A 26,541-nucleotide genomic window follows, 5' to 3' on the forward strand; every position below is an offset into this window, starting at 1 on the left:
ATTTGTTTGAAAACTATCACTTTTAAATGAATACCTCTCAATGCACTGATAAAATAAATTGTAGTAAGGCGAAAAGGTTCTGCATGTTAACTAAATACACTTTTTTTAATTTTGAAGAAACTGTCTTAGTTTTACAATTATGCTGCAAGATGTCTTTAAAAATTAAGGTGTTTCTAAAGTTAGGTGCAGGAGTCCCTAGTTACTTCCTTTCTTTAACACCAATTATGTTTGAACTAAACGATTGTGTGTCTATTTAATATTTGTATTGTTAGTTGTAAGGAAATGCCTCCTTGGCATGGTTACACCCTGACTTTTTGCCTTTGCTGATGCTAAGTTTTGATTTGAAAGTGTGCTGAGGCCTGCTAACCAGGCCACAGCACCAGTGTTCTTTCCCTAACCTGTACTTTTGTTTCTACAATTGGCACACCCTGGCATCCAGGTAAGTCCCTTGTAACTGGTACCCCTGGTACCAAGGGCCCTGATGCCAGGGAAGGTCTCTAAGGGATGCAGCCTATCTTATGCCACCCTGGGGACCCCTCACTGAGCACAGACACACTGCTTGCCAGCTTGTGTGTGCTAGTGGGGATAAAATGAGTAAGTCGACATGGCACTCCCCTCAGGGTGCCATGCCAACCTCACACTGCCTATGCAGTATAGATAAGTCACCCCTCTAGCAGGCCTTACAACCCTTAGGCAGGGTGCACTATACCATAGGTGAGGGCATAAGTGCATGAGCACTATGCCCCTACAGTGGCTAAGCAAAACCTTAGACATTGTAAGTGCAGGGTAGCCATAAGAGTATATGGTCTGGGAGTCTGTTTTACACGAACTCCACAGCACCATAATGGCTACACTGAAAACTGGGAAGTTTGGTATCAAACTTCTCAGCACAATAAATGCACACTGATGCCAGTGTACATTTTATTGTAACATACACCCCAGAGGGCACCTTAGAGGTGCCCCCTGAAACCTTAACCGACTATCCGTGTAGGCTGACTGGCTTTAGCAGTCTGCCACACACCAGACCTGTTGCTGGCCACATGGGGAGAGTGCCTTTGTCACTCTGTGGCTAGTAACAAAGCCTGTACTGGGTGGAGATGCTTCTTACCTCCCCCTGCAGGAACTGTAACACCTGGCGGTGAGCCTCAAAGGCTCACCCCCTTTGTTACAGTGCCACAGGGCATCCCAGCTAGTGGAGATGCCCACCCCCTCCTGCCACGGCCCCACTTTTGGCGGCAAGGCCGGAAAAGATAATGAGAAAAACAAGGAGTCGTCACTGGCCAGTCAGGACAGCCCCTAAGGTGTCCTGAGCTGAGGTGACTCTGACATTTAGAAATCCTCCATCTTGCAGATAGAGGATTCCCTCAATAGGGTAAGTGATGTGCCCCCCTCCCCTCAGGGAGGAGGCACAGAGGGTGTAGCCACCCTCAGGGCTAGTAGCCCTTGGCTCCTAAACTCCCAGACCTAAACACACCCCTAAATTGAGTATTTAGGGCCCCCAGAACCTAGGAAGATAGATTCCTGCAACCTGAAGATGAAGAAGGACTGCTGACCTGAAAGCCCTGCAGAGAAGACGGAGACACCAACTGCTTTGCCCCCAGCCCTACCGGCCTGTCTCCCCACTTCAAGAAAAACAGCAACGCGTCCCCCAGGGTCCAGCGACCTCTGAAGCCTCAGAGGACTACCCTGCATCTAAAAGGACCAAGAACTCCCGAGGACAGCGGCCCTGTTCCACAAAGATTGAAAGTTGCAACAAAGAAACAACTTATAAAGGACTGCACGTTTCCCACCGGAAGCGTGAGACTTTCCACTCTGCACCTGATGCCCCGGATCGACCTGCGGAGAAACAACACTACAGGGAGGACTCCCCGGCGACTGTGAGCCCGTGAGTAGCCAGAGTTGACCCCCACCTGACTGCGACTGCCTGCTTCAAAGAACCCGACGCCTGGTAAAAACACTGCACCCGCAGCCCCCAGGACCCGAAAGATCTGACCTCCAGTGCAGAATCGACCCCCAAGGTGGCCCTCTCCCTTGCCCAGGTGGTGGCTTCCCCGAGGAGCTCCCCCCCCCTTTTCCCCTTTGCTTGCCTGCTTCGCTGAAGAGACCCCTGGGTCTCCCATTGAATCCTATTGCAAACCCGACACCTGTTTGCACTCTGCACCCGGCCGCCCCCGTGCCGCTGAGCGTGTTCTTTTTGTGCTGACTTGTCCCCCTCCCCTCCCCCGGTGCCCTACAAAACCCCCCTGGTCTGCCCTCCGCAGACGCGGGTAGTTACCTGCTGGGAGACTGGAACCGGGGCACCCCCTTCTCCATTGAAGCCTATGCGTTTTGGGCACCACTTTGAGCTCTGCACCTGACAGGCCCTGAGCTGCTGGTGTGGTAACATTGGGGTTGCTCTGAACCCCCAACGGTGGGCTACCTTGGACCCAACTTTGAACCCTGTAGGTTGTTTACTTACCTGCAAAACTAACAAACACTTACCTCCCCCAGGAACTGTTGAAAATTGCACTGTCTAGTTTTAAAATAGCTTATTGCCATTTTTGTGAAAACTGTATATGCTATTTTGCTAATTCAAAGTTCTTAAAGTTCCTAAGTGAAATACCGTTCATTTAAAGTATTGTTTGTAAATCTTGAACCTGTGGTTCTTAAATTAAACTAAGAAAATATATTTTTCTATACAAAAACCTATTGGTCTGGAATTGTCTTTTAGTGTGTGTTCCTCATTTATTGCCTTTGTGTGTGTGTGTACAACAAATGCTTAACACTACCCTCTGATAAGCCTTTTGCTCGACCACACTACCACAAAATAGAGCATTAGAATTATCTCTTTTTGCCACTATTTTACCTCTAAGGGGAACCCTTGGACTCTGTGCATGCTATTTCTTACTTTGAAATAGTGCATACAGAGCCAACTTCCCACACCTATTGTTGGTTTCCACTTTCAACTGCCAAAGGACCACTTGTCTATTCAAGCTCTCATAGGCAGGGGAGCCATTGATAGGATGCCCACATCAGAAGTTAAGTCTGGTTACCTTCAATATATAAACATTCACAAAACACTCATGTAGACATTCAAGATAACAGAGAGGCAAAGGTTGGGGAAGATGGTACATGACACCTGTTCACAAAGATACTTACTTCAGTCCAACCTCCTGAGTGGGGTGGGATGATACTGCAGCAGAAGGAATGCACAGCATCTGAATCTAGAAAAAAAAATCTTGTGCAAATTAATTAGAAAGCCCAAAAAAGTCACCAAAAGGAGGAAACAAGAACCTGAATGTCGGTTATGCTGGGACTACATGGGCACACGCCTGATATCAGAAGTGGGTGGACATATGCACCAAATAATCAATGACCACCTAAGGAGGAGCGGGAAGCAGGAGGAATTAGAGGAAAGAAAATTCCAGTCACTAGTTGGAATAACATACAGCCTGTAAATCCAGAAACTTCAAGTTGCAAAACTGCTCCTGCAGGCAATTAACCATTCAATTATTGCATTAGCTGAATGATAGTAATCTTACCAACTACTTCATGCCAACTCATGTAACTTTCTCTACTTAACTCAGAAAGCTGTGGGTCCACAGTTGAATAATGTCTTTCTAGCATATCACTTCAACTAAACAGTCTTCATGCCTGTCTCCCCACCCCACCAGATCTTTTTACAATCTTCTCTCCAGCAATTTTCTTTGGAGAGGGAAGAAGTGACTGTATAGCTTCTTATATCTAGATTTTAACCTACAGTTGCCCTGTCACTCATTTGAAAGGTAAGCAACTTTAACAAACTTTGCTTTCTTTCAAGGTTGTTTCTTGTGAGGCTTGATAGCCTTGCAGTACTTATAACTCTCCAGGCAGGAGAATGAAAGATAGCTTTCTGCTATATTTCTGTTATTTGTCTTAACACAACTAATGTCAATCTGCTACTAAAATAAAATGGTGATCTCGCTCAGTTTATTTTCACCATTCAGATTAGCTTCCTAAAAATTAAGAGGTGCATACACAATGTAAAGTAAGTGCCTTGTGTTTAGCATACAGACAGGGCTCATTTGTATTTAACATGTATGTATGTGCAGGAAAGTCCTTTCAAAACAGTGGTATTTGAGTGCTCTGACAATACTTGGTAGTGATTTAGATTAAAGCATTTGAATTCATCACATTTTATGCCTTTTAAAGACATTAGTAAAGAGTTGAAAAGTAGTTCTTACCTTAACCAGCAATAAATCATTATCTTTGATACATCAAAAACGTACATTTTTCTCAGGCTTTGCTTGCTAGATTGTTGACAGAAGCCTTGATGGAGGTTTGATTTTTAGATCATACATGTCTACAAATGAAGCAAAGATCATGAATTGTTTCTGGTGCCCTGTGTGCAAGCAGGAACTAGACCCCAAGCTTACTAATGGAAAAGAAGCTACTGTAGTTAGTTTACAATAATGTTTTTTGTTTTTCTTGACAGAGAATACCCACTGCGTGATTATCACAGTCAAGAGAGATACAGTCCCAGAAGACGCATCTCATTAACACGAGATTACAGCCCTAAGCGTATGAGGTCGCCTTCAAAGCCGAAAGCATTCCGAACACATTCAAGGAGCCCAGTGCATGTCAGATCTTCACGCTGGAACCGAACAAGAAGTCGTTCCAGACGCCGGTCCTGGTCCCCTCTCCCTCTCCGTACAAGGTCCCCTCTCCGTACAAGGTCCCCTCTCCCTCTCCGTACAAGGTCCCCTCTCCCTCTCCGTACAAGGTCCCCTCTCCCTCTCCGTACAAGGTCCCCTCTCCCACTCCGTACAAGGTCCCCTCTCCCACTCCGTACAAGGTCCCCTCTCCCACTCCGTACAAGGTCCCCTCTCCGTACAAGGTCCCCTCGGAGAAATAGACGATCGCCATCTATTTCACGAAGCAGTCGGAATGCTGATCGAGGGCATCCTACTCAAAGAAAGAGCACTACATCTCAAGGTATGAAATTGGGAATAATTGATCATGCACAGGTTTGCTAGTAATTTGTTACTCTTTCTTTATGAAATGTCTTTCATTTTGAATGTTTGTCACTTTATATTGGTGGAAGATTTTTATTTTTTTTGCACATATCTTTACTGAGGACTGTGTCTGTGTGTACACTACGTGGCCAGAGGATGCAGAGAAGAAGCACCTAAGGGAAATGGGGAACATGCCTTTTAACTTCCCTAACTTCCACCACAGGTTTGCGCAGAAGGAACCATATGAGGTCTGTAAGGAAATGCCTCCATGGCATGGTTACCTCCTAACTTTTTGCCTTTGCTGATGCTAAGTTTTGATTGGAAGTGTGCTGGGACCCTGCTAACCAGGCCCCAGCACCAGTGTTCTTTCCCTAAACTGTACCTTTGTCTCCACAATTGGCACAACCATGAAACTCGGGTAAGTCCCTTGTAACTGGTACCCCTGGTACCAAGGGCCCTGATACCAGGGAAGGTCTCTAAGGGCTGCATCATGTCTTATGCCACCCTGGGGACCAGCACATGCACACTGCCTGATAACTTGTGTGTGTTGGTGGGGAGAAAATGACTAAGTCGATGTAAGGAAATGGCTCCCTGTTGCAGTTACCCCCCACTTTTTGCCTGATACTTATGCTGACTTGACTGAGAAGTGTGCTGGGACCCTGCTAACCAGGCCCCAGCACCAGTGTTCTTTCACTTAAAATGTACCATTGTTTCCACAATTGGCACACCCTCAGGGCTAGTAGCCATTTGCTACTAACCTCCCAGACCTAAACACACCCCTAACTTGAATATTTAGGGGCCCCCAGAACCTAGGAAGATAGATTCCTGCAACCTGAAGACTAAGGACTGCTGACTTGAAGCCCTGCAGAGAAGACGGAGACACCAACTGCCTTGGCCCCAGCCCTACCGGCCTGTCTCCCCACTTCAAGAAAAACTGCAACAGCGACGCGTCCCCCAGGGTCCAGCGACCTGTGAAGCCTCGGAGGACTACCCTGCATCTAAAAGGACCAAGAAACCCCAGGACCTGAAGGAACCAAACTCCAGTGAAGGAACGACCCCCAGGTGGTGGCTACCCCGAGGAGCCCACTCCCCCCCCCCCCCCCCCCCCCCCCCCCCCCCCCCCCCCACCCCCTTCCTTTGCCTGCCTGCATCACTGAAGAGACCCCTGGGTCTCCCATTGAATCCTATTGCAAGCCCAACGCCTGTTTGCACTCTGCACCCGGCCGCCCCTGTGCCATGAGGGTGTACTTTCTGTGCCTACTTGTGTCCCCCCGGTGCCCTACAAACCCCCCCCTGGTCTGCCATCCGAAGTCGCAGGTACTTACCTGCTGGCAGACTGGAACCGGGGCACCCCTATTTCCATTGAAGCCTATGTGTTTTGGGCACCACTTTGACCTCTGCACCTGACCGGCCCTGAGCTGCTGGTGTGGTAACTTTAGGGTTGCCTTGAACCCCCAACGGTGGGCTACCTTGGACCCAACTTTGAACCCTGTAAGTGCTTTACTTACCTGTGAACCTAACATACTTACCTCCCCCAGGAACTGTTGATTCTCCAGTATTGGATCTTTCATAGATTCACATGCTTGAATCATCCCCGTCGTCGAGGTGGGAGCCTCACAGTAACCTGAAATACACATAGCAGTACATTTTACACACTAGGCCTCAGGGGCCTCCTTGGGTTATTTTATAGTGTATCCTTGTCGTTTTGCAAAAAGACCCAAAGTTGAAACTCAGCCAATCAGGCGTCAACACCCTCTAGAACACTCCCAACAGAGGTTCTCTCCCTCAGATTTTCTAGTACAAGTGTGAAGATAAGAGTTTACTTATAAGGCGAGTCTCTGCGTGGAGGATGGTGGGTCGCATGTGAATCTATGAAAGATACCAATACTGGAGAACCACAGATACAGGTAAGTAACTAATTTTCTTCTCCAGTATTGGATCTTTCATAGATTCACATGCTTGAATTAGATATATCAACCGAACCCACATTCGGATATCAATAGAAAAGAAGGCATCAGCAGTTCTAATTAGTGATCAATAGAGCATAATGTTATTACGCTAGTAACCATCAATCATAATAAGCCTAGATCACTGTTGCATAACAAATATATATATATCTCTATATAAAAATATATACATACCCTGCTACGATAATCAAACTCTAAAAAAAAGCCATAAGAAATGAAACAGACTAATCTTGATTTAATATAGGGAAAAAAACGTTGTTCACCTTACCCTGGATGTGGAGGTGGGATGATCCAAGAGGCTAACCTTAGCGAAACAAGTGCCTCAAGACTGCTTGGCCCACTGCTGTGTCCATGGTATTCACCTCCTCAAGACAATAGTGCCTCGTGAAGGTGTGTTGGCTGGACCATGTAGCTGCTCTGCAGATTTGCCGTAGGGGTACTCCAGCTAAGAGGGCAGCCGATGCGGCTACCGCCCTAGTCGTGTGGGCCTGTACCTTACTGTGGAGAGGTTTACCAGCTTGGGTATGACAGAACTGTATGGCTAGGCCAATACACCTAGCTATAGTTTGTTTGGATACTGCAAGTCCCTTCCTTATTATTCCGAAGGCTACGAATAACTGGTCCGACCTGCGTATGCTCTGAGTCTTTTGCAGGTAAAACTTCAGACATCTTTTAAGGTCCAGGGAATGCAGTGCTCTTTCCGCCACTGTCTGCGGATTAGGAAAGAAAGTCTTCAAAACAACTGGTTCATTTAGATGGAAAGTTGAAGGCACCTTCGGAATGTACTAGGGATTTGTTCTTAAAATCACGCTAGTAGTGGTGAACTGAAGAAAAAGCTCTTTAATTGTGAATGCCTGTATGTCACTCACTCTCTTAGCGGAAGTAAGAACCAACAACAGCGCAGTTTTCCATGCAATGAACTTTAACTCCGCCCTACGAATGGGCTCAAAAGGAGGCTTTGTGAGCTGCCCCAGGACCACGTTCAAAGACCACAACAATGGAGGTTTTTGCACTGGCGGAAAAGTACAAAGCAGCCCCTTAAACTGTTTCACAATTCTGGTGGAACACAATGAAACCGCTTCCTAAGATCTGCGGTATCTTGAAATTGCCGCCACGTGCACATGGATAAATCACTTAAAAGCAGCTTTGCTAACGTGAATAAAAACAAGAACCATAAAAATTAAAACTGGGGTGGCCGACCCTTACGACACCCTACAGCCAATCCTAGATCGAAGGTGCATAAATTCATAAAGGCACAAAAATTCAAAACTACAAATCTAAAGTCATCCTGAAATTGCAAAAGGGAGACTGCCTGGCAACAATGGACCTAAAGGATGCGCACTTGCACATCCCAGTGAATAACGGACAAAAAATATTAACGTTTGGTAATGAACAAAACACATTACCAATTCAAGGTACTGGCTTTCGGCATAAAATCACCACCAAGAGTTATCGCAAAATGTCTGGCTACGGTAGCAGTATATTCTAGAATACAAGGGAGGTGTGTATATCTGTACCTAGACGACTGGCTAATAAGAGCAAGCTCTTAAAGCAAATGCAAAACAGATATGCAAAAGGGTGTAACAACATGATTCAAACTAAGATTTTCAATAAATCCAGTAAAATCCTTAACAAGGCCAGAGCAAAAATAGATCTTTCTAGGAGCAAGACTCAACACAATACAAGCAAACTTTATCCCTGCGAGAAAATTATTGTATCTATACTGCAAGAAGCTTGCTGTTAACAGAATGGGCATTTCGACAGTGAGGACTGTAGGAGAGATTTTGGGGGAAACGGCATCATGCATACTTTGCACCCCTCATGCAGGGTGTAGGAAAGCGCACCCTCTCTATTGGCATGATTACACCCATTTTCTGCCTGTTGTCAGTGTGTTTGACTGTGTCTGCTGGGAACTGCTAACCAGGACCCCAGTAGTTCTGCTCTCTCCTGTAAACTCTACCTTTTTTCCCCACAACTGGCATATTGGTCCCCCATGTAAGTCGCTAGTATATGGTACCTAGGTACCCAGGGCATTGGGGTTACAGGGGATCCCTATGAGCTGCAGCAGGTATTCTGCCACCCATAGGGAGACCTTGCAAAGGGTTCTGCAGGCCTGATATTGCAGTATGCCTGAAACGGGTGCTTTCACTTCAGGTCACTGCACCATATCACTGTATTCCCCCCCCCCCCCTCTTGGTAGGCCATCTCAGCCCAGCAGTCAGGGTGCAGGTACCTGTGTGAGGGCGCCCCTACACTAGCAGAGGTGCCACCACAAACTCCAGGCCAAATTTTCTGCACTGAGTGCGCAGGGAATGCCATTTTACGCATGTACTGGACATAGGTCACTACCTATGTCCTGCTACATAATGGTAACTCAGAACCTGGGCATGTTTGGGATCAAACGTGTTGAAATCGTACCCCAGTACTGTTGCAAGTATTGGAAGTATGATTGCATGCACTCTGGGGGCTCCATAGAGGACCCCCAGCATTGCTACCACCAGTGTTCACAGGATTTTCTGGCCTCCCAAGCTGCTGCCACCTCTCAGACAGGTTTCTGCCCTCCTGCTGCTTGATCAGCTCAGACAGAGGAAAGCAGAATAAAGGCTTTCATGTGGGAGAGGGAGGAAACACCCTCTCCATTAGAAATAGATACTACAAGGCTTGGCAGGGGTAGCCTCCCCAAGACACCAGTTTGCTTTGAAGGTTGGCCCTCTTGACTGCTGAGTCACCTCTGACTGCCCTCCCTGGGTCGAGTCCCCTGGGCCTTGTTGGTCCTCTTCAGTCTTACACTCTTCTTTTGCTTCTCTTGCATTTGCCAGGTCTTATTGGTGGTCCTCCTGCACCACTGACCATGTGTGACCCGGCAACCTACGTGGGACACCATCTGCTCCGCTCCAAGGACTCCTCTTCAGCTTCTGGGTCACAATATTTCTTCTCCCCTCGTTGACGTGGTTCTCCATCCATAGAAGGGTGGCTAGTGGCTCCTGCCCCCACTGGGGACACCATCGTGGACTGGACTATGTCCCCTTCTTTTGCAGGTCCTTTTCTACTGAAATCTACCTTTGGTTTCTTCCTGCCTGGTCCTGTTCTCATACGGTCCTTATAAGTCCTCCTGTTAGTCCTTGGGAAAACGAGGTACTTACCGCTGCTCTCTTGGTCGTTGGGGGTCACTCCGGTACTCATCTCTTGGGGTTCCTTGTTCCTCCAGCCCCCTTCTAACGACTCCACATCCTTGAGAGGGGGACTGTATCTCGCATTCCACTTTCTTAGTATGTGGTTTGGCTCTCCCCAAGGGCCCTTGCAATTTTCACTAAGTTTTGCTAATGCTTGTTGCTTTTATGCTATTTGCCATTGTGTATATAACTAGTGTACTTACCTCCAGTTGGGGGGGGGAACTGCCTATAAGTGTTCTAGTGGGGTTACTATAATAAAGTACCTTGACGTTCGATGTCATGTGTAGCTGTAGATACACATACTGTGCATAGGCTTGCCATCTAGTGTTGGGTTCGGAGTAGTACAACTTGTTTTTATTCGAAGAAAGTTTTCAAGTCACAGGATTGAGTGACTCCTCCTTTCTGTAATACTGCGCATGGGCATAGAGTCCTTTGTTGGATTTTTTTTTTTTTCCGCTGCTGTCTGGTTCGGACATGTCGTTCCTCTCGCTCATAGTTCTCAGCTCCAAACCGAAAGACGGAAAGAATCCAGTTATTGACTATCGTCAGTAATGTTTCCGAACGCATATTCCTTAATATTCAACTCTGTTCCTTTTTCTACACTCTGAATTCATTTTTTCAGACCTTTTGCTACAGAAGGGTCTACCTCTTCCACGTAGTGTTGCGCTATCGAACAATGCAGCCCTGATGGAATGTACTCCGTTTCAGTTCTGCCCTCGATGCCATTTTAAAGGTCCACACACTGACCAACACCAGGTGTAATTTGTCTGTCTCACCGGACCGTAACGATCAGACCTGCAAAGCGTGCCTTTCTTTTCGATCGAAGAAAATGGTTAGAGACCAAAGGGAGCGTCGGATGGAAATGGCGTCTCGACAGAAGATATACCAGACATCTTTGGAGAAGCGCATGTGCAAGAAGATGTCGAACAAGAGGGGGTCTTCCCCGTTCAAGATTCGGACTCTGATGTGCAGTCGGACATCAAGAGTCAACCTTTACAGCCTGCACAAACGAAATAAAAAGCCCCCTTTCCCCTCAGATAAAATGAGAAAGGTCACCAGCCACTGCATTCCAGCCATGGTCGTACCGAGAAAGTTATTCAGATGCCCCGCATACTAGCTCTGCACTGAAAAAAGCCATAGACAAGTCTTCAGCATCAACCTCCAGTCGCTCCACTTCAGCACCCATAAAGCAAAGACTGTAAGTCGTTTTATTACTGACCGCTTCGACACTGAAAAAGAAACACTAAACCACTACAATTTTGGCACTGAAACTTTTCCTTCCAAAAAAGCTTTGGAACCAAAAAAAAACTCACTCTAGACTGTCTGTACCATCCCCCTACACCACAGGTGAAACCAATTTTGGAAGTTATGGATGTTAGATGGCGCCAACTTCATATTCAGCAAGGAACAGGGTGGATTATAGCATCACCTCCTCCACCTCTAAAGAGGAAATTAACTTTTGAATAAAGTCTTGATTCCTCTGCACCTCCGAAGAAGACTGCTAAAGAAAAGACTTCATCTCATACTTCTACATCCCCACCTTTTCCTACCTCTCCGCAACATACTCCACCATCTCTTCATTTAAGGTTCACACCACCTAGTTCACCACCTGGGGGCGTCACAAGATATAGGGGATACATTAAACGAGTGTAAGGAAATGCCTCCTTGGCATGGTTACCCCCTGACTTTTTGCCTTTGCTGATGCTATGTTTTGATTTGAAAGTGTGCTAAGGCCTGATAACCAGGCCCCAGCACCAGTGTTCTTTCCCTAACCTGTACCTCTGTTTACACAATTGGCACACCCTGGCATCCAGGTAAGTCCCTTGTAACTGGGACCCCTGGTACCAAGGGCCCTGATGCCAGGGAAGGTCTCTAAGGGCTGCAGAATATCTTATGCCACCCTGGGGACCCCTCACTCAGCACAGACACTGCTTGCCAGCTTGTGTGTGCTGGTGAGGACAAAACGAGTAAGTCGACATGGCACTCCCCTCAGGGTGCCATGCCAACCTCACACTGCCTATGCAGTATAGATAAGTCACCCCTCTAGCAGGCCTTTCAGCCCTAAGGCAGGGTGCACTATACCATAGGTGAGGGCACCAGTGCACGAGCACTGTGCCCCTACAGTGCCTAAGCCAAACCTTAGACAGTGTAAGTGCAGGGTAGCCATAAGAGTATATGGTCTGGGAGTCTGTCAAACACGAACTCCACAGCACCATAATGGCTACACTGAAAACTGGGAAGTTTGGTATCAAACTTCTCAGCACAATCAATGCACACTGATGCCAGTGTACATTTTATTGTAAAATACACCCCAGAGGGCACCTTAGAGGTGCCCCCTGAAACCTTAACCAACTACCTGTGTAGGCTGACTGGTTCTAGCAGTCTGCCACACTCGAGACATGTTGCTGGCCACATGGGGAGAGTGCCTTTGTCACTCTGTGGCCAGTAACAAAGCCTGCACTGGGTGGAGATGCTATCACCTCCCCCTTGAACGAGCTGTAACACCTGGCGGAGAGCCTCAAAGGCTCACCCCCTTTGTTACAGCACCCCAGGGCATTCCAGCTAGTGGAGTTGCCCGCCCCCTTTGGCCACGGCCCCACTTTTGGCGGCAAGGCCGGAGGAGATAATGAGAAAAACAAGGAGGGGTCACTGACCAGTCAGGACAGCCCCTAAGGCAACCTGAGCTGAAGTGACTCTGACTTTTAGGAATCCGCCATCTTGCAGATGGAGGATCCCCCCCAATAGGGATAGGAATGTGACCCCCTCCCCTTGGGAGGAGGCACAAAGAGGGTGTAGCCACCCTCAGGGCTAGTAGCCATTGGCTACTGCCCTCCCTGACCTAAACACACCCTTAAATTCTGTATTTAGGGGCTCCCCTGAACCTAGGAACGCAGATTCCTGCAACCTAAGAAGAGGACTGCTGAGCTGAAAAACCCTGCAGAGAAGACGGAGACACCAACTGCTTTGGCCCCAGCCCTACCGGCCTGTCTCCCCCTGTAGGAAGTTGGCTCTGTATGCACTATTTCAAAGTAAGGAATAGTGTAGGAAGTTGGCTCTGTATGTGCTATTTCAAAGTAAGGAATAGCATGCACAGAGTCCAAGGGTTCCCCTTAGAGGTAAAATAGTGGTAAAAATAGATAATACTAATGCTCTATTTTGTGGTAGTGTGGTCGAGCAGTAGGCTTATCCAAGGAGTAGTGTTAAGCATTTGTTGTACATACACATAGACAATAAATGAGGTACACACACTCAGAGACAAATCCAGCCAATAGGTTTTTATATAGAAAAATATCTTTTCTTAGTTTATTTTAAGAACCACAGGTTCGAATTCTACATGTAATAGCTCATTCGAAAGGTATTGCAGGTAAGTACTTTAGGAACTTCAAATCATCAAAATTGCATGTATACTTTTCAAGTTATTCACAAATAGCTATTTCAAAAGTGGACACTTAGTGCAATTTTCGCAGTTCCTGGGGGAGGTAAGTTTTTGTTAGTTTTACCAGGTAAGTAGGACACTTACAGGGTTCAGTTCTTGGTCCAAGGTAGCCCACCGTTGGGGGTTCAGAGCAACCCCAAAGTCACCGCACCAGCAGCTCAGGGCCGGTCAGGTGCAGAGTTCCAAGTGGTGCCCAAAACACATAGGCTAGAATGGAGAGAAGGGGGTGCCCCGGTTCCGGTCTGCTTGCAGGTAAGTACCCGCGTCTTCGGAGGGCAGACCAGGGGGGTTTTGTAGGGCACCGGGGGGGACACAAGTCCACACAGAAATTTCACCCTCAGCAGCGCGGGGGCGGCCGGGTGCAGTGTAGAAACAAGCGTCGGGTTTGTAATGGAAGTCAATGGGAGATCTAGGGATCTCTTCAGCGCTGCAGGCAGGCAAGGGGGGGGTTCCTCGGGGAAACCTCCACTTGGGCAAGGGAGAGGGACTCCTGGGGGTCACTCCTCCAGTGAAAGTCCGGTCCTTCAGGTCCTGGGGGCTGCGGGTGCAGGGTCTCTCCCAGGTGTCGGGACTTTAGGTTCAAAGAGTCGCGGTCAGGGGAAGCCTCGGGATTCCCTCTGCAGGCGGCGCTGTGGGGGCTCAGGGGGGACAGGTTTTTGTACTCACAGTCTTAGAGTAGTCCTGGGGTCCCTCCTGAGGTGTTGGATCGCCACCAGCCGAGTCGGGGTCGCTGGGTGCAGTGTTGCAAGTCTCACGCCTTTTGCGGGGAGCTTGCAGGGTTCTTTAAAGCTGCTGGAAACAAAGTTGCAGCCTTTCTTGGAGCAGGTCCGCTGTCCTCGGGAGTTTCTTGTCTTTTCGAAGCAGGGGCAGTCCTCAGAGGATGTCGAGGTCGCTGGTCCCTTTGGAAGGCGTCGCTGGAGCAGGATCTTTGGAAGGCAGGAGACAGGCCGGTGAGTTTCTGGAGCCAAGGCAGTTGTCGTCTTCTGGTCTTCCGCTGCAGGGGTTTTCAGCTGGGCAGTCCTTCTTCTTGTAGTTGCAGGAATCTAATCTTCTAGGGTTCAGGGTAGCCCTTAAATACTAAATTTAAGGGCGTGTTTAGGTCTGGGGGGTTAGTAGCCAATGGCTACTAGCCCTGAGGGTGGGTACACCCTCTTTGTGCCTCCTCCCAAGGGGAGGGGGTCACAATCCTAACCCTATTGGGGGAATCCTCCATCTGCAAGATGGAGGATTTCTAAAAGTCAGAGTCACCTCAGCTCAGGACACCTTAGGGGCTGTCCTGACTGGCCAGTGACTCCTCCTTGTTGCTTTCTTTGTTCCCTCCAGCCTTGCCGCCAAAAGTGGGGGCCGTGGCCGGAGGGGGCGGGCAACTCCACTAAGCTGGAGTGCCCTGCTGGGCTGTGACAAAGGGGTGAGCCTTTGAGGCTCACCGCCAGGTGTCACAGCTCCTGCCTGGGGGAGGTGTTAGCATCTCCACCCAGTGCAGGCTTTGTTACTGGCCTCAGAGTGACAAAGGCACTCTCCCCATGGGGCCAGCAACATGTCTCTGGTGTGGCAGGCTGCTGGAACTAGTCAGCCTACACAGACAGTCGGTTAAGTTTCAGGGGGCACCTCTAAGGTGCCCTCTGTGGTGTATTTTACAATAAAATGTACACTGGCATCAGTGTGCATTTATTGTGCTGAGAAGTTTGATACCAAACTTCCCAGTTTTCAGTGTAGCCATTATGGTGCTGTGGAGTTCGTGTTTGACAGACTCCCAGACCATATACTCTTATGGCTACCCTGCACTTACAATGTCTAAGGTTTTGTTTAGACACTGTAGGGGTACCATGCTCATGCACTGGTACCCTCACCTATGGTATAGTGCACCCTGCCTTAGGGCTGTAAGGCCTGCTAGAGGGGTGTCTTACCTATACTGCATAGGCAGTGAGAGGCTGGCATGGCACCCTGAGGGGAGTGCCATGTCGACTTACTCGTTTTGTCCTCACTAGCACACACAAGCTGGCAAGCAGTGTGTCTGTGCTGAGTGAGAGGTCTCCAGGGTGGCATAAGACATGCTGCGTCCCTTAGAGACCTTCCTTGGCATCAGGGCCCTTGGTACTAGAAGTACCAGTTACAAGGGACTTATCTGGATGCCAGGGTCTGCCAATTGTGGATACAAAAGTACAGGTTAGGGAAAGAACACTGGTGCTGGGGCCTGGTTAGCAGGCCTCAGCACACTTTCAATTGTAAACATAGCATCAGCAAAGGCAAAAAGTCAGGGGGCAACCATGCCAAGGAGGCATTTCCTTACACAACCCCCCCCCAAACGAAAGAGGATGAGACTAACCTTTCCCAAGAGAGTCTTCATTTTCTAAGTGGAAGAACCTGGAAAGGCCATCTGCATTGGCATGGGCAGTCCCAGGTCTGTGTTCCACTATAAAGTCCATTCCCTGTAGGGAGATGGACCACCTCAACAGTTTAGGATTTTCACCTTTCATTTGCATCAGCCATTTGAGAGGTCTGTGGTCAGTTTGAACTAGGAAGTGAGTCCCAAAGAGGTATGGTCTCAGCTTCTTCAGGGACCAAACCACAGCAAAGGCCTCCCTCTCAATGGCACTCCAACGCTGCTCCCTGGGGAGTAACCTCCTGCTAATGAAAGCAACAGGCTGGTCAAGGCCATCATCATTTGTTTGGGACAAAACTGCCCCTATCCCATGTTCAGAGGCATCAGTCTGCACAATGAACTGCTTAGAATAATCTGGAGCTTTGAGAACTGGTGCTGAGCACATTGCTTGTTTCAGGGTGTCAAAGGCCTGTTGGCAGTCCACAGTCCAGTTCACTTTCTTGGGCATTTTCTTGGAGGTGAGCTCAGTGAGGGCTGTCACAATGGATCCATATCCCTTCACAAACCTCCTGTAGTACCCAGTCAAGCCAAGGAATGCCCTGACTTGAGTCTGGGTTTTTGGAGCTACCCAGTCCAGAATGGTCTGGATCTTGGGTTGGAGTGGCTGAACTTGGCCTCCACCTACAAGGTGGCCCAAGTAAACCACAGTTCCCTGCCCTATCTGGCATTTGGATGCCTTGATAGAGAGGCCTGCAGATTGCAGAGCCTTCAAAACCTTCTTCAGGTGGACCAGGTGATCCTGCCAGGTGGAGCTAAAGACAGCAATATCATCAAGATAAGCTGTGCTAAAGGACTCCAAGCCAGCAAGGACTTGATTCACCAACCTTTGGAAGGTGGCAGGGGCATTCTTTAAACCAAAGGGCATAACAGTAAACTGATAATGCCCATCAGGTGTGGAGAATGCTGTCTTTTCTTTTGCTCCAGGTGCCATTTTTATTTGCCAGTACCCTGCTGTCAAGTCAAAGGTACTTAGAAATTTGGCAGCACCTAACTTATCAATGAGCTCATCAGCTCTTGGAATTGGATGGGCATCTGTCTTGGTGACAGAGTTGAGCCCTCTGTAGTCCACACAAAACCTCATCTCTTTCTTTCCATCTTTGGTGTGAGGTTTGGGGACTAAGACCACTGGGCTAGCCCAGGGGCTGTCAGAGCGCTCAATCACTCCCAATTCCAGCATCTTGTGGACTTCCATCTTGATGCTTTCCTTAACATGGTCAGACTGTCTGAAGATTTTGTTCTTGACAGGCATGCTGTCTCCTGTGTCCACATCATGGGTACACAGGTGTGTCTGACCAGGGGTTAGGGAGAAAAGCTCAGGAAACTGTTGTAGGACTCTCCTACAATCAGCCTGCTGTTGGCCAGAGAGGGTGTCTGAGTAGATCACTCCATCTACTGTGCCATCTTTTGGGTCTGATGACAGAAGATCAGGGAGAGGTTCACTCTCTGCCTCCTGATCCTCATCTGTTACCATTAACAGATTCACATCAGCCCTGTCATGGAAGAGCTTAAGGCGGTTCACATGGATCACCCTCTTGGGGCTCCTGCTTGTGCCCAGGTCCACCAGGTAGGTGACCTGACTCTTCCTCTCTAGCACTGGGTAAGGGCCACTCCATTTGTCCTGGAGTGCCCTGGGAGCCACAGGCTCCAGAACCCAGACTTTCTGCCCTGGTTGGAACTCAACCAGTGCAGCCTTTTGGTCATACCAAAACTTCTGGAGTTGTTGGCTGGCCTCAAGGTTTTTGGTTGCCTTTTCCATGTACTCTGCCATTCTAGAGCGAAGGCCAAGTACATAGTCCACTATGTCCTGTTTAGGCTCATGGAGAGGTCTCTCCCAGCCTTCTTTAACAAGGGCAAGTGGTCCCCTTACAGGATGACCAAACAGAAGTTCAAAGGGTGAGAACCCTACTCCCTTCTGTGGTACCTCCCTGTAAGCGAAAAGCAGACATGGCAGGAGGACATCCCATCTCCTTTTGAGTTTTTCTGGGAGCCCCATGATCATGCCCTTTAATGTCTTGTTGAATCTCTCAACTAAGCCATTAGTTTGTGGATGGTAAGGTGTAGTGAATTTATAAGTCACTCCACACTCATTCCACATGTGCTTTAGGTATGCTGACATGAAGTTGGTACCTCTGTCAGACACCACCTCCTTAGGGAAACCCACTCTGGTAAAGATACCAATGAGGGCCTTGGCTACTGCAGGGGCAGTAGTCGACCTAAGGGGAATAGCTTCAGGATACCTGGTAGCATGATCCACTACTACCAGGATATACATATTTCCTGAGGCTGTGGGAGGTTCCAGTGGACCAACTATGTCCACACCCACTCTTTCAAAGGGCACCCCCACCACAGGAAGTGGAATGAGGGGGGCCTTTGGATGCCCACCTGTCTTACCACTGGCTTGACAGGTGGGGCAGGAGAGGCAAAACTCCTTAACCATGTTGGACATATTGGGCCAGTAGAAGTGGTTGACTAACCTCTCCCACGTCTTGGTTTGTCCCAAATGTCCAGCAAGGGGAATGTCATGGGCCAATGTTAGGATGAACTCTCTGAACAGCTGAGGCACTACCACTCTCCTAGTGGCACCAGGTTTGGGGTCTCTGGCCTCAGTGTACAGGAGCCCATCTTCCCAATAGACCCTATGTGTTCCATTTTTCTTGCCTTTGGACTCTTCAGCAGCTTGCTGCCTAAGGCCTTCAAGAGAGGGACAGGTTTCTTGTCCCTTACACAGCTCCTCCCTTGAGGGTCCCCCTGGGCCTAAGAGCTCAACCTGATAAGGTTCAAGCTCCAAAGGCTCAGTTCCCTCAGAGGGCAGAACTTCTTCCTGAGAAGAGAGGTTCCCTTTCTTTTGCTGTGTTGCAGTTGGTTTCCCAACTGACTTTCCTGTTCTCTTGGTAGGCTGGGCCATTTTTCCAGACTCCAGCTCTACTTTTTCACCCTGTGCCTTGCATTGTGCTCTTGTTTTCACACACACCAGTTCAGGGATACCCAGCATTGCTGCATGGGTTTTTAGCTCTACCTCAGCCCATGCTGAGGACTCCAGGTCATTTCCAAGCAGACAGTCCACTGGGATATTTGAGGAGACCACCACCTGCTTCAGGCCATTGACCCCTCCCCATTCTAAAGTAACCATTGCCATGGGATGTACTTTTCTCTGATTGTCAGCGTTGGTGACTGTGTAAGTTTTTCCAGTCAGGTATTGGCCAGGGGAAACCAGTTTCTCTGTCACCATGGTGACACTGGCACCTGTATCCCTCAGGCCCTCTATTCTAGTCCCATTAATTAAGAGTTGCTGTCTGTATTTTTGCATGTTAGGCGGCCAGACAGCTAGTGTGGCTAAATCCACCCCACCCTCAGAAACTAGAGTAGCTTCAGTGTGGACCCTGATTTGCTCTGGGCACACTGTTGATCCCACTTGGAGACTAGCCATACCAGTGTTACCTGGATGGGAGTTTGGAGTGGAACCTTTCTTGGGACAGGCCTTGTCTCCAGTTTGGTGTCCATGCTGTTTACAGCTATGACACCAGGCCTTTTTGGGATCAAAGTTTTTACCCTTGTACCCATTGTTTTGTGAAGAGGCTCTGGGCCCACCCTCCTGTGCAGGTTTTTGGGGGCCTGTGGAAGACTCTTTACTATTTTTAGTTTTGGTTGTCTCATCACCCTTCTGCTGGGGAGTCTTTGTGACCCCTTTCTTTTGGTCACCCCCTGTTGAAGTCTTGGACACCCTTGTCTTGACCCAATGGTCCGCCTTCTTTCCCAATTCTTGGGGAGAAATTGGTCCTAGGTCTACCAGATGCTGATGCAGTTTATCATTGAAACAATTACTTAACAGGTGTTCTTTCACAAATAAATTGTACAGCCCATCATAATTACTTACACCACTGCCTTGAATCCAACCATCTAGTGTTTTCACTGAGTAGTCAACAAAGTCAACCCAGGTCTGGCTCGAGGATTTTTGAGCCCCCCTGAACCTAATCCTGTACTCCTCAGTGGAGAATCCAAAGCCCTCAATCAGGGTACCCTTCATGAGGTCATAAGATTCTGCATCTTGTCCAGAGAGTGTGAGGAGTCTATCCCTACACTTTCCTGTGAACATTTCCCAAAGGAGAGCACCCCAGTGAGATCTGTTCACTTTTCTGGTTACACAAGCCCTCTCAAAAGCTGTGAACCATTTGGTGATGTCATCACCATCTTCATATTTAGTTACAATCCCTTTGGGGATTTTCAACATGTCAGGAGAATCTCTGACCCTATTTATGTTGCTGCCACCATTGATGGGTCCTAGGCCCATCTCTTGTCTTTCCCTCTCTATGGCTAGGATCTGTCTTTCCAAAGCCAATCTTTTGGCCATCCTGGCTAACTGGATGTCCTCTTCACTGGAGTTATCCTCAGTGATTTCAGAGTTGTTGGTCCCTCCTGTGAGGGAACCAGCATCTCTGACTATTATTTGTGGAGTCAGGGCTTGAGAAGCCCTGCTCTCCCTAAGTAGGACTGGAGGGGGGGAATTTCCCTCCAAGTCACTATCTTCATCCTCTGAGTTGCCATCCTCAGAGGGGTTGGCCTTTTCAAACTCTGCCAAAAGCTCCTGGAGCTGTACTTTGGTAGGTTTGGGGCCCATTGCTATTTTCTTTAGTTTACAGAGTGACCTTAGCTCTCTCATCTGTAGATGGAGGTAAGGTGTGGTGTCGAGTTCCACCACATTCACATCTGTGCTAGACATTATGCTTCTAAAAGTTGGAATACTTTTTAAGAAACTAAAACTGGTTCTAGAATCTAATTCAAACTTTTACAAACTTTTAAACTCTAAAAGAAATGCTAAACAGGATCTAACACAAGGCCCTAGCAGGTCTTTTAAGAATTTAGAAAAACTTTTCAAATTGCAAAAATCAATTTCTAATGACAATTTTGGAATTTGTCGTGTGATCAGGTATTGGCTGAGTAGTCCAGCAAATGCAAAGTCTTGTACCCCACCGCTGATCCACCAATGTAGGAAGTTGGCTCTGTATGTGCTATTTCAAAGTAAGGAATAGCATGCACAGAGTCCAAGGGTTCCCCTTAGAGGTAAAATAGTGGTAAAAATAGATAATACTAATGCTCTATTTTGTGGTAGTGTGGTCGAGCAGTAGGCTTATCCAAGGAGTAGTGTTAAGCATTTGTTGTACATACACATAGACAATAAATGAGGTACACACACTCAGAGACAAATCCAGCCAATAGGTTTTTATATAGAAAAATATCTTTTCTTAGTTTATTTTAAGAACCACAGGTTCGAATTCTACATGTAATAGCTCATTCGAAAGGTATTGCAGGTAAGTACTTTAGGAACTTCAAATCATCAAAATTGCATGTATACTTTTCAAGTTATTCACAAATAGCTATTTCAAAAGTGGACACTTAGTGCAATTTTCGCAGTTCCTGGGGGAGGTAAGTTTTTGTTAGTTTTACCAGGTAAGTAGGACACTTACAGGGTTCAGTTCTTGGTCCAAGGTAGCCCACCGTTGGGGGTTCAGAGCAACCCCAAAGTCACCGCACCAGCAGCTCAGGGCCGGTCAGGTGCAGAGTTCCAAGTGGTGCCCAAAACACATAGGCTAGAATGGAGAGAAGGGGGTGCCCCGGTTCCGGTCTGCTTGCAGGTAAGTACCCGCGTCTTCGGAGGGCAGACCAGGGGGGTTTTGTAGGGCACCGGGGGGGACACAAGTCCACACAGAAATTTCACCCTCAGCAGCGCGGGGGCGGCCGGGTGCAGTGTAGAAACAAGCGTCGGGTTTGTAATGGAAGTCAATGGGAGATCTAGGGATCTCTTCAGCGCTGCAGGCAGGCAAGGGGGGGGTTCCTCGGGGAAACCTCCACTTGGGCAAGGGAGAGGGACTCCTGGGGGTCACTCCTCCAGTGAAAGTCCGGTCCTTCAGGTCCTGGGGGCTGCGGGTGCAGGGTCTCTCCCAGGTGTCGGGACTTTAGGTTCAAAGAGTCGCGGTCAGGGGAAGCCTCGGGATTCCCTCTGCAGGCGGCGCTGTGGGGGCTCAGGGGGGACAGGTTTTTGTACTCACAGTCTTAGAGTAGTCCTGGGGTCCCTCCTGAGGTGTTGGATCGCCACCAGCCGAGTCGGGGTCGCCGGGTGCAGTGTTGCAAGTCTCACGCCTTTTGCGGGGAGCTTGCAGGGTTCTTTAAAGCTGCTGGAAACAAAGTTGCAGCCTTTCTTGGAGCAGGTCCGCTGTCCTCGGGAGTTTCTTGTCTTTTCGAAGCAGGGGCAGTCCTCAGAGGATGTCGAGGTCGCTGGTCCCTTTGGAAGGCGTCGCTGGAGCAGGATCTTTGGAAGGCAGGAGACAGGCCGGTGAGTTTCTGGAGCCAAGGCAGTTGTCGTCTTCTGGTCTTCCGCTGCAGGGGTTTTCAGCTGGGCAGTCCTTCTTCTTGTAGTTGCAGGAATCTAATCTTCTAGGGTTCAGGGTAGCCCTTAAATACTAAATTTAAGGGCGTGTTTAGGTCTGGGGGGTTAGTAGCCAATGGCTACTAGCCCTGAGGGTGGGTACACCCTCTTTGTGCCTCCTCCCAAGGGGAGGGGGTCACAATCCTAACCCTATTGGGGGAATCCTCCATCTGCAAGATGGAGGATTTCTAAAAGTCAGAGTCACCTCAGCTCAGGACACCTTAGGGGCTGTCCTGACTGGCCAGTGACTCCTCCTTGTTGCTTTCTTTGTTCCCTCCAGCCTTGCCGCCAAAAGTGGGGGCCGTGGCCGGAGGGGGCGGGCAACTCCACTAAGCTGGAGTGCCCTGCTGGGCTGTGACAAAGGGGTGAGCCTTTGAGGCTCACCGCCAGGTGTCACAGCTCCTGCCTGGGGGAGGTGTTAGCATCTCCACCCAGTGCAGGCTTTGTTACTGGCCTCAGAGTGACAAAGGCACTCTCCCCATGGGGCCAGCAACATGTCTCTGGTGTGGCAGGCTGCTGGAACTAGTCAGCCTACACAGACAGTCGGTTAAGTTTCAGGGGGCACCTCTAAGGTGCCCTCTGTGGTGTATTTTACAATAAAATGTACACTGGCATCAGTGTGCATTTATTGTGCTGAGAAGTTTGATACCAAACTTCCCAGTTTTCAGTGTAGCCATTATGGTGCTGTGGAGTTCGTGTTTGACAGACTCCCAGACCATATACTCTTATGGCTACCCTGCACTTACAATGTCTAAGGTTTTGTTTAGACACTGTAGGGGTACCATGCTCATGCACTGGTACCCTCACCTATGGTATAGTGCACCCTGCCTTAGGGCTGTAAGGCCTGCTAGAGGGGTGTCTTACCTATACTGCATAGGCAGTGAGAGGCTGGCATGGCACCCTGAGGGGAGTGCCATGTCGACTTACTCGTTTTGTCCTCACTAGCACACACAAGCTGGCAAGCAGTGTGTCTGTGCTGAGTGAGAGGTCTCCAGGGTGGCATAAGACATGCTGCGTCCCTTAGAGACCTTCCTTGGCATCAGGGCCCTTGGTACTAGAAGTACCAGTTACAAGGGACTTATCTGGATGCCAGGGTCTGCCAATTGTGGATACAAAAGTACAGGTTAGGGAAAGAACACTGGTGCTGGGGCCTGGTTAGCAGGCCTCAGCACACTTTCAATTGTAAACATAGCATCAGCAAAGGCAAAAAGTCAGGGGGCAACCATGCCAAGGAGGCATTTCCTTACAAATAGTATGCACAGAGTCCAAGGGTTCCCCTTAGAGGTAAGATAGTGGCAAAATGAGATAATACTAATGCTCTATTTTGTGGTAGTGTGGTCGAGCAGTAGGCTTATCCAAGGAGTAGTGTTAAGCATTTGTTGTACATACACACAGGCAATAAATGAGGAACACACACTCAGGGACAAATCCAGCCAATAGGTTTTGTTATAGAAAAATATATTTTCTTAGTTTATTTTAAGAACCACAGGTTCAAATTTTACATGTAATATCTCATTTGAAAGGTATTGCAGGTAAGTACTTTAGGAACTTTGAATCATTTCATTAGCATGTATACTTTTCACATAAAACACAATAAGCTGTTTTAAAAGGGGACACTTAGTGCAATTTTCACAGTTCCTGGGGGAGGTAAGTTTTGTTAGTTTTGTCAGGTAAGTAAATCACTTACAAGTCTCAGGTTTGGGTCTAAGGTAGCCCACCGTTGGGGGTTCAGAGCAACCCCAGAGTTACCACACCAGCAGCTCCGGGCCAGTCAGGTGCAGAGGTCAAAGAGGTGCCCAAAAACGCATAGGCTTCAATGGAGAGAAGGGGGTGCCCCGGTTCCGGTCTGCCAGCAGGTAAGTACCCGCGTCTTCGGAGGGCAGACCAGGGGGGTTTTGTAGGGCACCGGGGGGGACACAAGTCCACACAGAAAGTACACCCTCAGCAGCGCGGGGGCGGCCGGGTGCAGTGTGTGCAAACAAGCGTCGGGTTCTCTGTAGATTTCAATGAGAGATCAAGGGATCTCTTCAGCGGTGCAGGCAGGCAAGGGGGGGGCTACTCGGGTTAGCCACCACCTGGGCAAGGGAGAGGGCCTCCTGGGGGTCACTCCTGCACTGAAGTTCCGTTCCTTTAGGTGCTGGGGGCTGCGGGTGCAGGGTCGTTTCCAGCCGTCGGGAAATGGAGTTCAGGCAGTCGCGGTCAGGGGGAGCCTCGGGATTCCCTCTGCAGGCGTCGCTGTGGGGGCTCAGGGGGGACAACTTGGGATACTCCGTCTCGGAGTCGCCGGAGGGTCCTCCCTGAGGTGTTGGTTCTCCACCAGTCGAGTCGGGGTCGCCGGGTGCAGTGTTGCAAGTCTCACGCTTCTTGCGGGGAGTTGCAGGGGTCTTTAAATCTGCTCCTTGAAACAAAGTTGCAGTTCTTTTGGAGCAGTGCCGCTGTCCTCGGGACTTTGTCTTTCTTGAAGCAGGGCAGTCCTCAGAGGATTCAGAGGTCGCTGGTCCTTTGGAAAGCGTCGCTGGAGCAGGTTTCTTTGGAAGGCAGGAGACAGGCCAGTAGGACTGGGGCTGTCTTCTGTTCTTCCTCTGCAGGGGTTTTTCAGCTCGGCAGTCTTCTTCTTCTTGTAGTTTCAGGAATCTAAATTCTTAGGTTCAGGGGAGCCCTTAAATACTAAATTTAAGGGCGTGTTTAGGTCTGGGGGGTTAGTAGCCAATGGCTACTAGCCCTGAGGGTGGGTACACCCTCTTTGTGCCTCCTCCCAAGGGGAGGGGGTCACATCCCTAATCCTATTGGGGAATCCTCCATCTGCAAGATGGAGGATTTCTAAAAGTTAGTCACTTCAGCTCAGGACACCTTAGGGGCTGTCCTGACTGGCCAGTGACTCCTCCTTGTTATTCTCAATATTTTATCCGGCCTTGCCGCCAAAAGTGGGGGCCGTGGCCGGAGGGGGCGGGCAACTCCACTAGCTGGAGTGTCCCGCGGTGCTGGCACAAAGGGGTGAGCCTTTGAGGCTCACCGCCAGGTGTGACAGCTCCTGCCTGGGGGAGGTGTTAGCATCTCCACCCAGTGCAGGCTTTGTTACTGGCCTCAGAGTGACAAAGGCACTCTCCCCATGGGGCCAGCAACATGTCTCGGTTGTGGCAGGCTGCTGGAACTAGTCAGCCTACACAGATAGTCGGTTAAGGTTTCAGGGACACCTCTAAGGTGCCCTCTGGGGTGTATTTCACAATAAAATGTACACTGGCATCAGTGTGCATTTATTGTGCTGAGAAGTTTGATACCAAACTTCCCAGTTTTCAGTGTAGCCATTATGGTGCTGTGGAGTCCGTGTTTGACAGACTCCCGGACCACATATTCTTATGGCTACCCTGCACTTACAATGTCTAAGGTTTGGCTTAGACACTGTAGGGGCACAGTACTCAGGTACTGGTGCCCTCACCTATGGTATAGTGCACCCTGCCTTAGGGCTGTAAGGCCTGCTAGAGGGGTGACTTATCTATACTGCATAGGCAGTGTGAGGTTGGCATGGCACCCTGAGGGGAGTGCCATGTCGACTTACTCGTTTTGTTCTCACCAGCACACACAAGCTGGTAAGCAGTGTGTCTGTGCTGAGTGAGGGGTCCCCAGGGTGGCATAAGATATGCTGCAGCCCTTAGAGACCTTCCCTGGCATCAGGGCCCTTGGTACCAGGGGTACCAGTTACAAGGGATTTACCTGGATGCCAGGGTGTGCCAATTGTGGAATCAAAAGTACAGGTTAGGGAAAGAACACTGGTGCTGGGGCCTGGTTAGCAGGTGTAAAGAAATGGCTCCCTGTTGCAGTTACCCCCCACTTTTTGCCTGATACTGATGCTGACTTGACTGAGAAGTGTGCTGGGACCCTGCTAACCAGGCCCCAGCACCAGTGTTCTTTCACCTAAAATGTACCATTGTTTCCACAATTGGCACAACCCTGGCACCTAGGTAAGTCCCTTGTAACTGGTACCCCTGGTACCAAGGGCCCTGATGCCAGGGAAGGTCTCTAAGGGCTGCAGCATGTCTTATGCCACCCTAGGGACCCCTCACTCAGCACAGACACACTGCTTGCCAGCTTGGGTGTGCTGATGGGGAGAAAATGACTAAGTCGACATGGCACTCCCCTCAGGGTGCCATGCCAACCTCCCACTGTCTGTGGCATAGGTAAGTCACCCCT

The 26,541-nt window shown here is 49.1% G+C and overlaps 1 protein-coding gene across 4 annotated transcripts in view; it reads left to right on the forward strand.

Moving 5' to 3' along the window:
• The window catches only part of LOC138250501 (uncharacterized), a 328,067-nt gene that overhangs the window by 242,511 nt on the left and 59,015 nt on the right, over window positions 1-26,541 (forward strand). For all 4 annotated transcript variants that reach the window (XM_069205460.1, XM_069205468.1, XM_069205442.1 and 1 more), the window contains one exon: window positions 4,454-4,953. In XM_069205460.1, the coding sequence (XP_069061561.1) occupies window positions 4,454-4,953 (500 nt within the window). The remainder of the gene's footprint in view (window positions 1-4,453; window positions 4,954-26,541) is intronic.

Source organism: Pleurodeles waltl, chromosome 1_2 (assembly GCF_031143425.1).
Source record: "Pleurodeles waltl isolate 20211129_DDA chromosome 1_2, aPleWal1.hap1.20221129, whole genome shotgun sequence".
In the NCBI taxonomy this organism is placed as follows: domain Eukaryota; kingdom Metazoa; phylum Chordata; class Amphibia; order Caudata; family Salamandridae; genus Pleurodeles; species Pleurodeles waltl.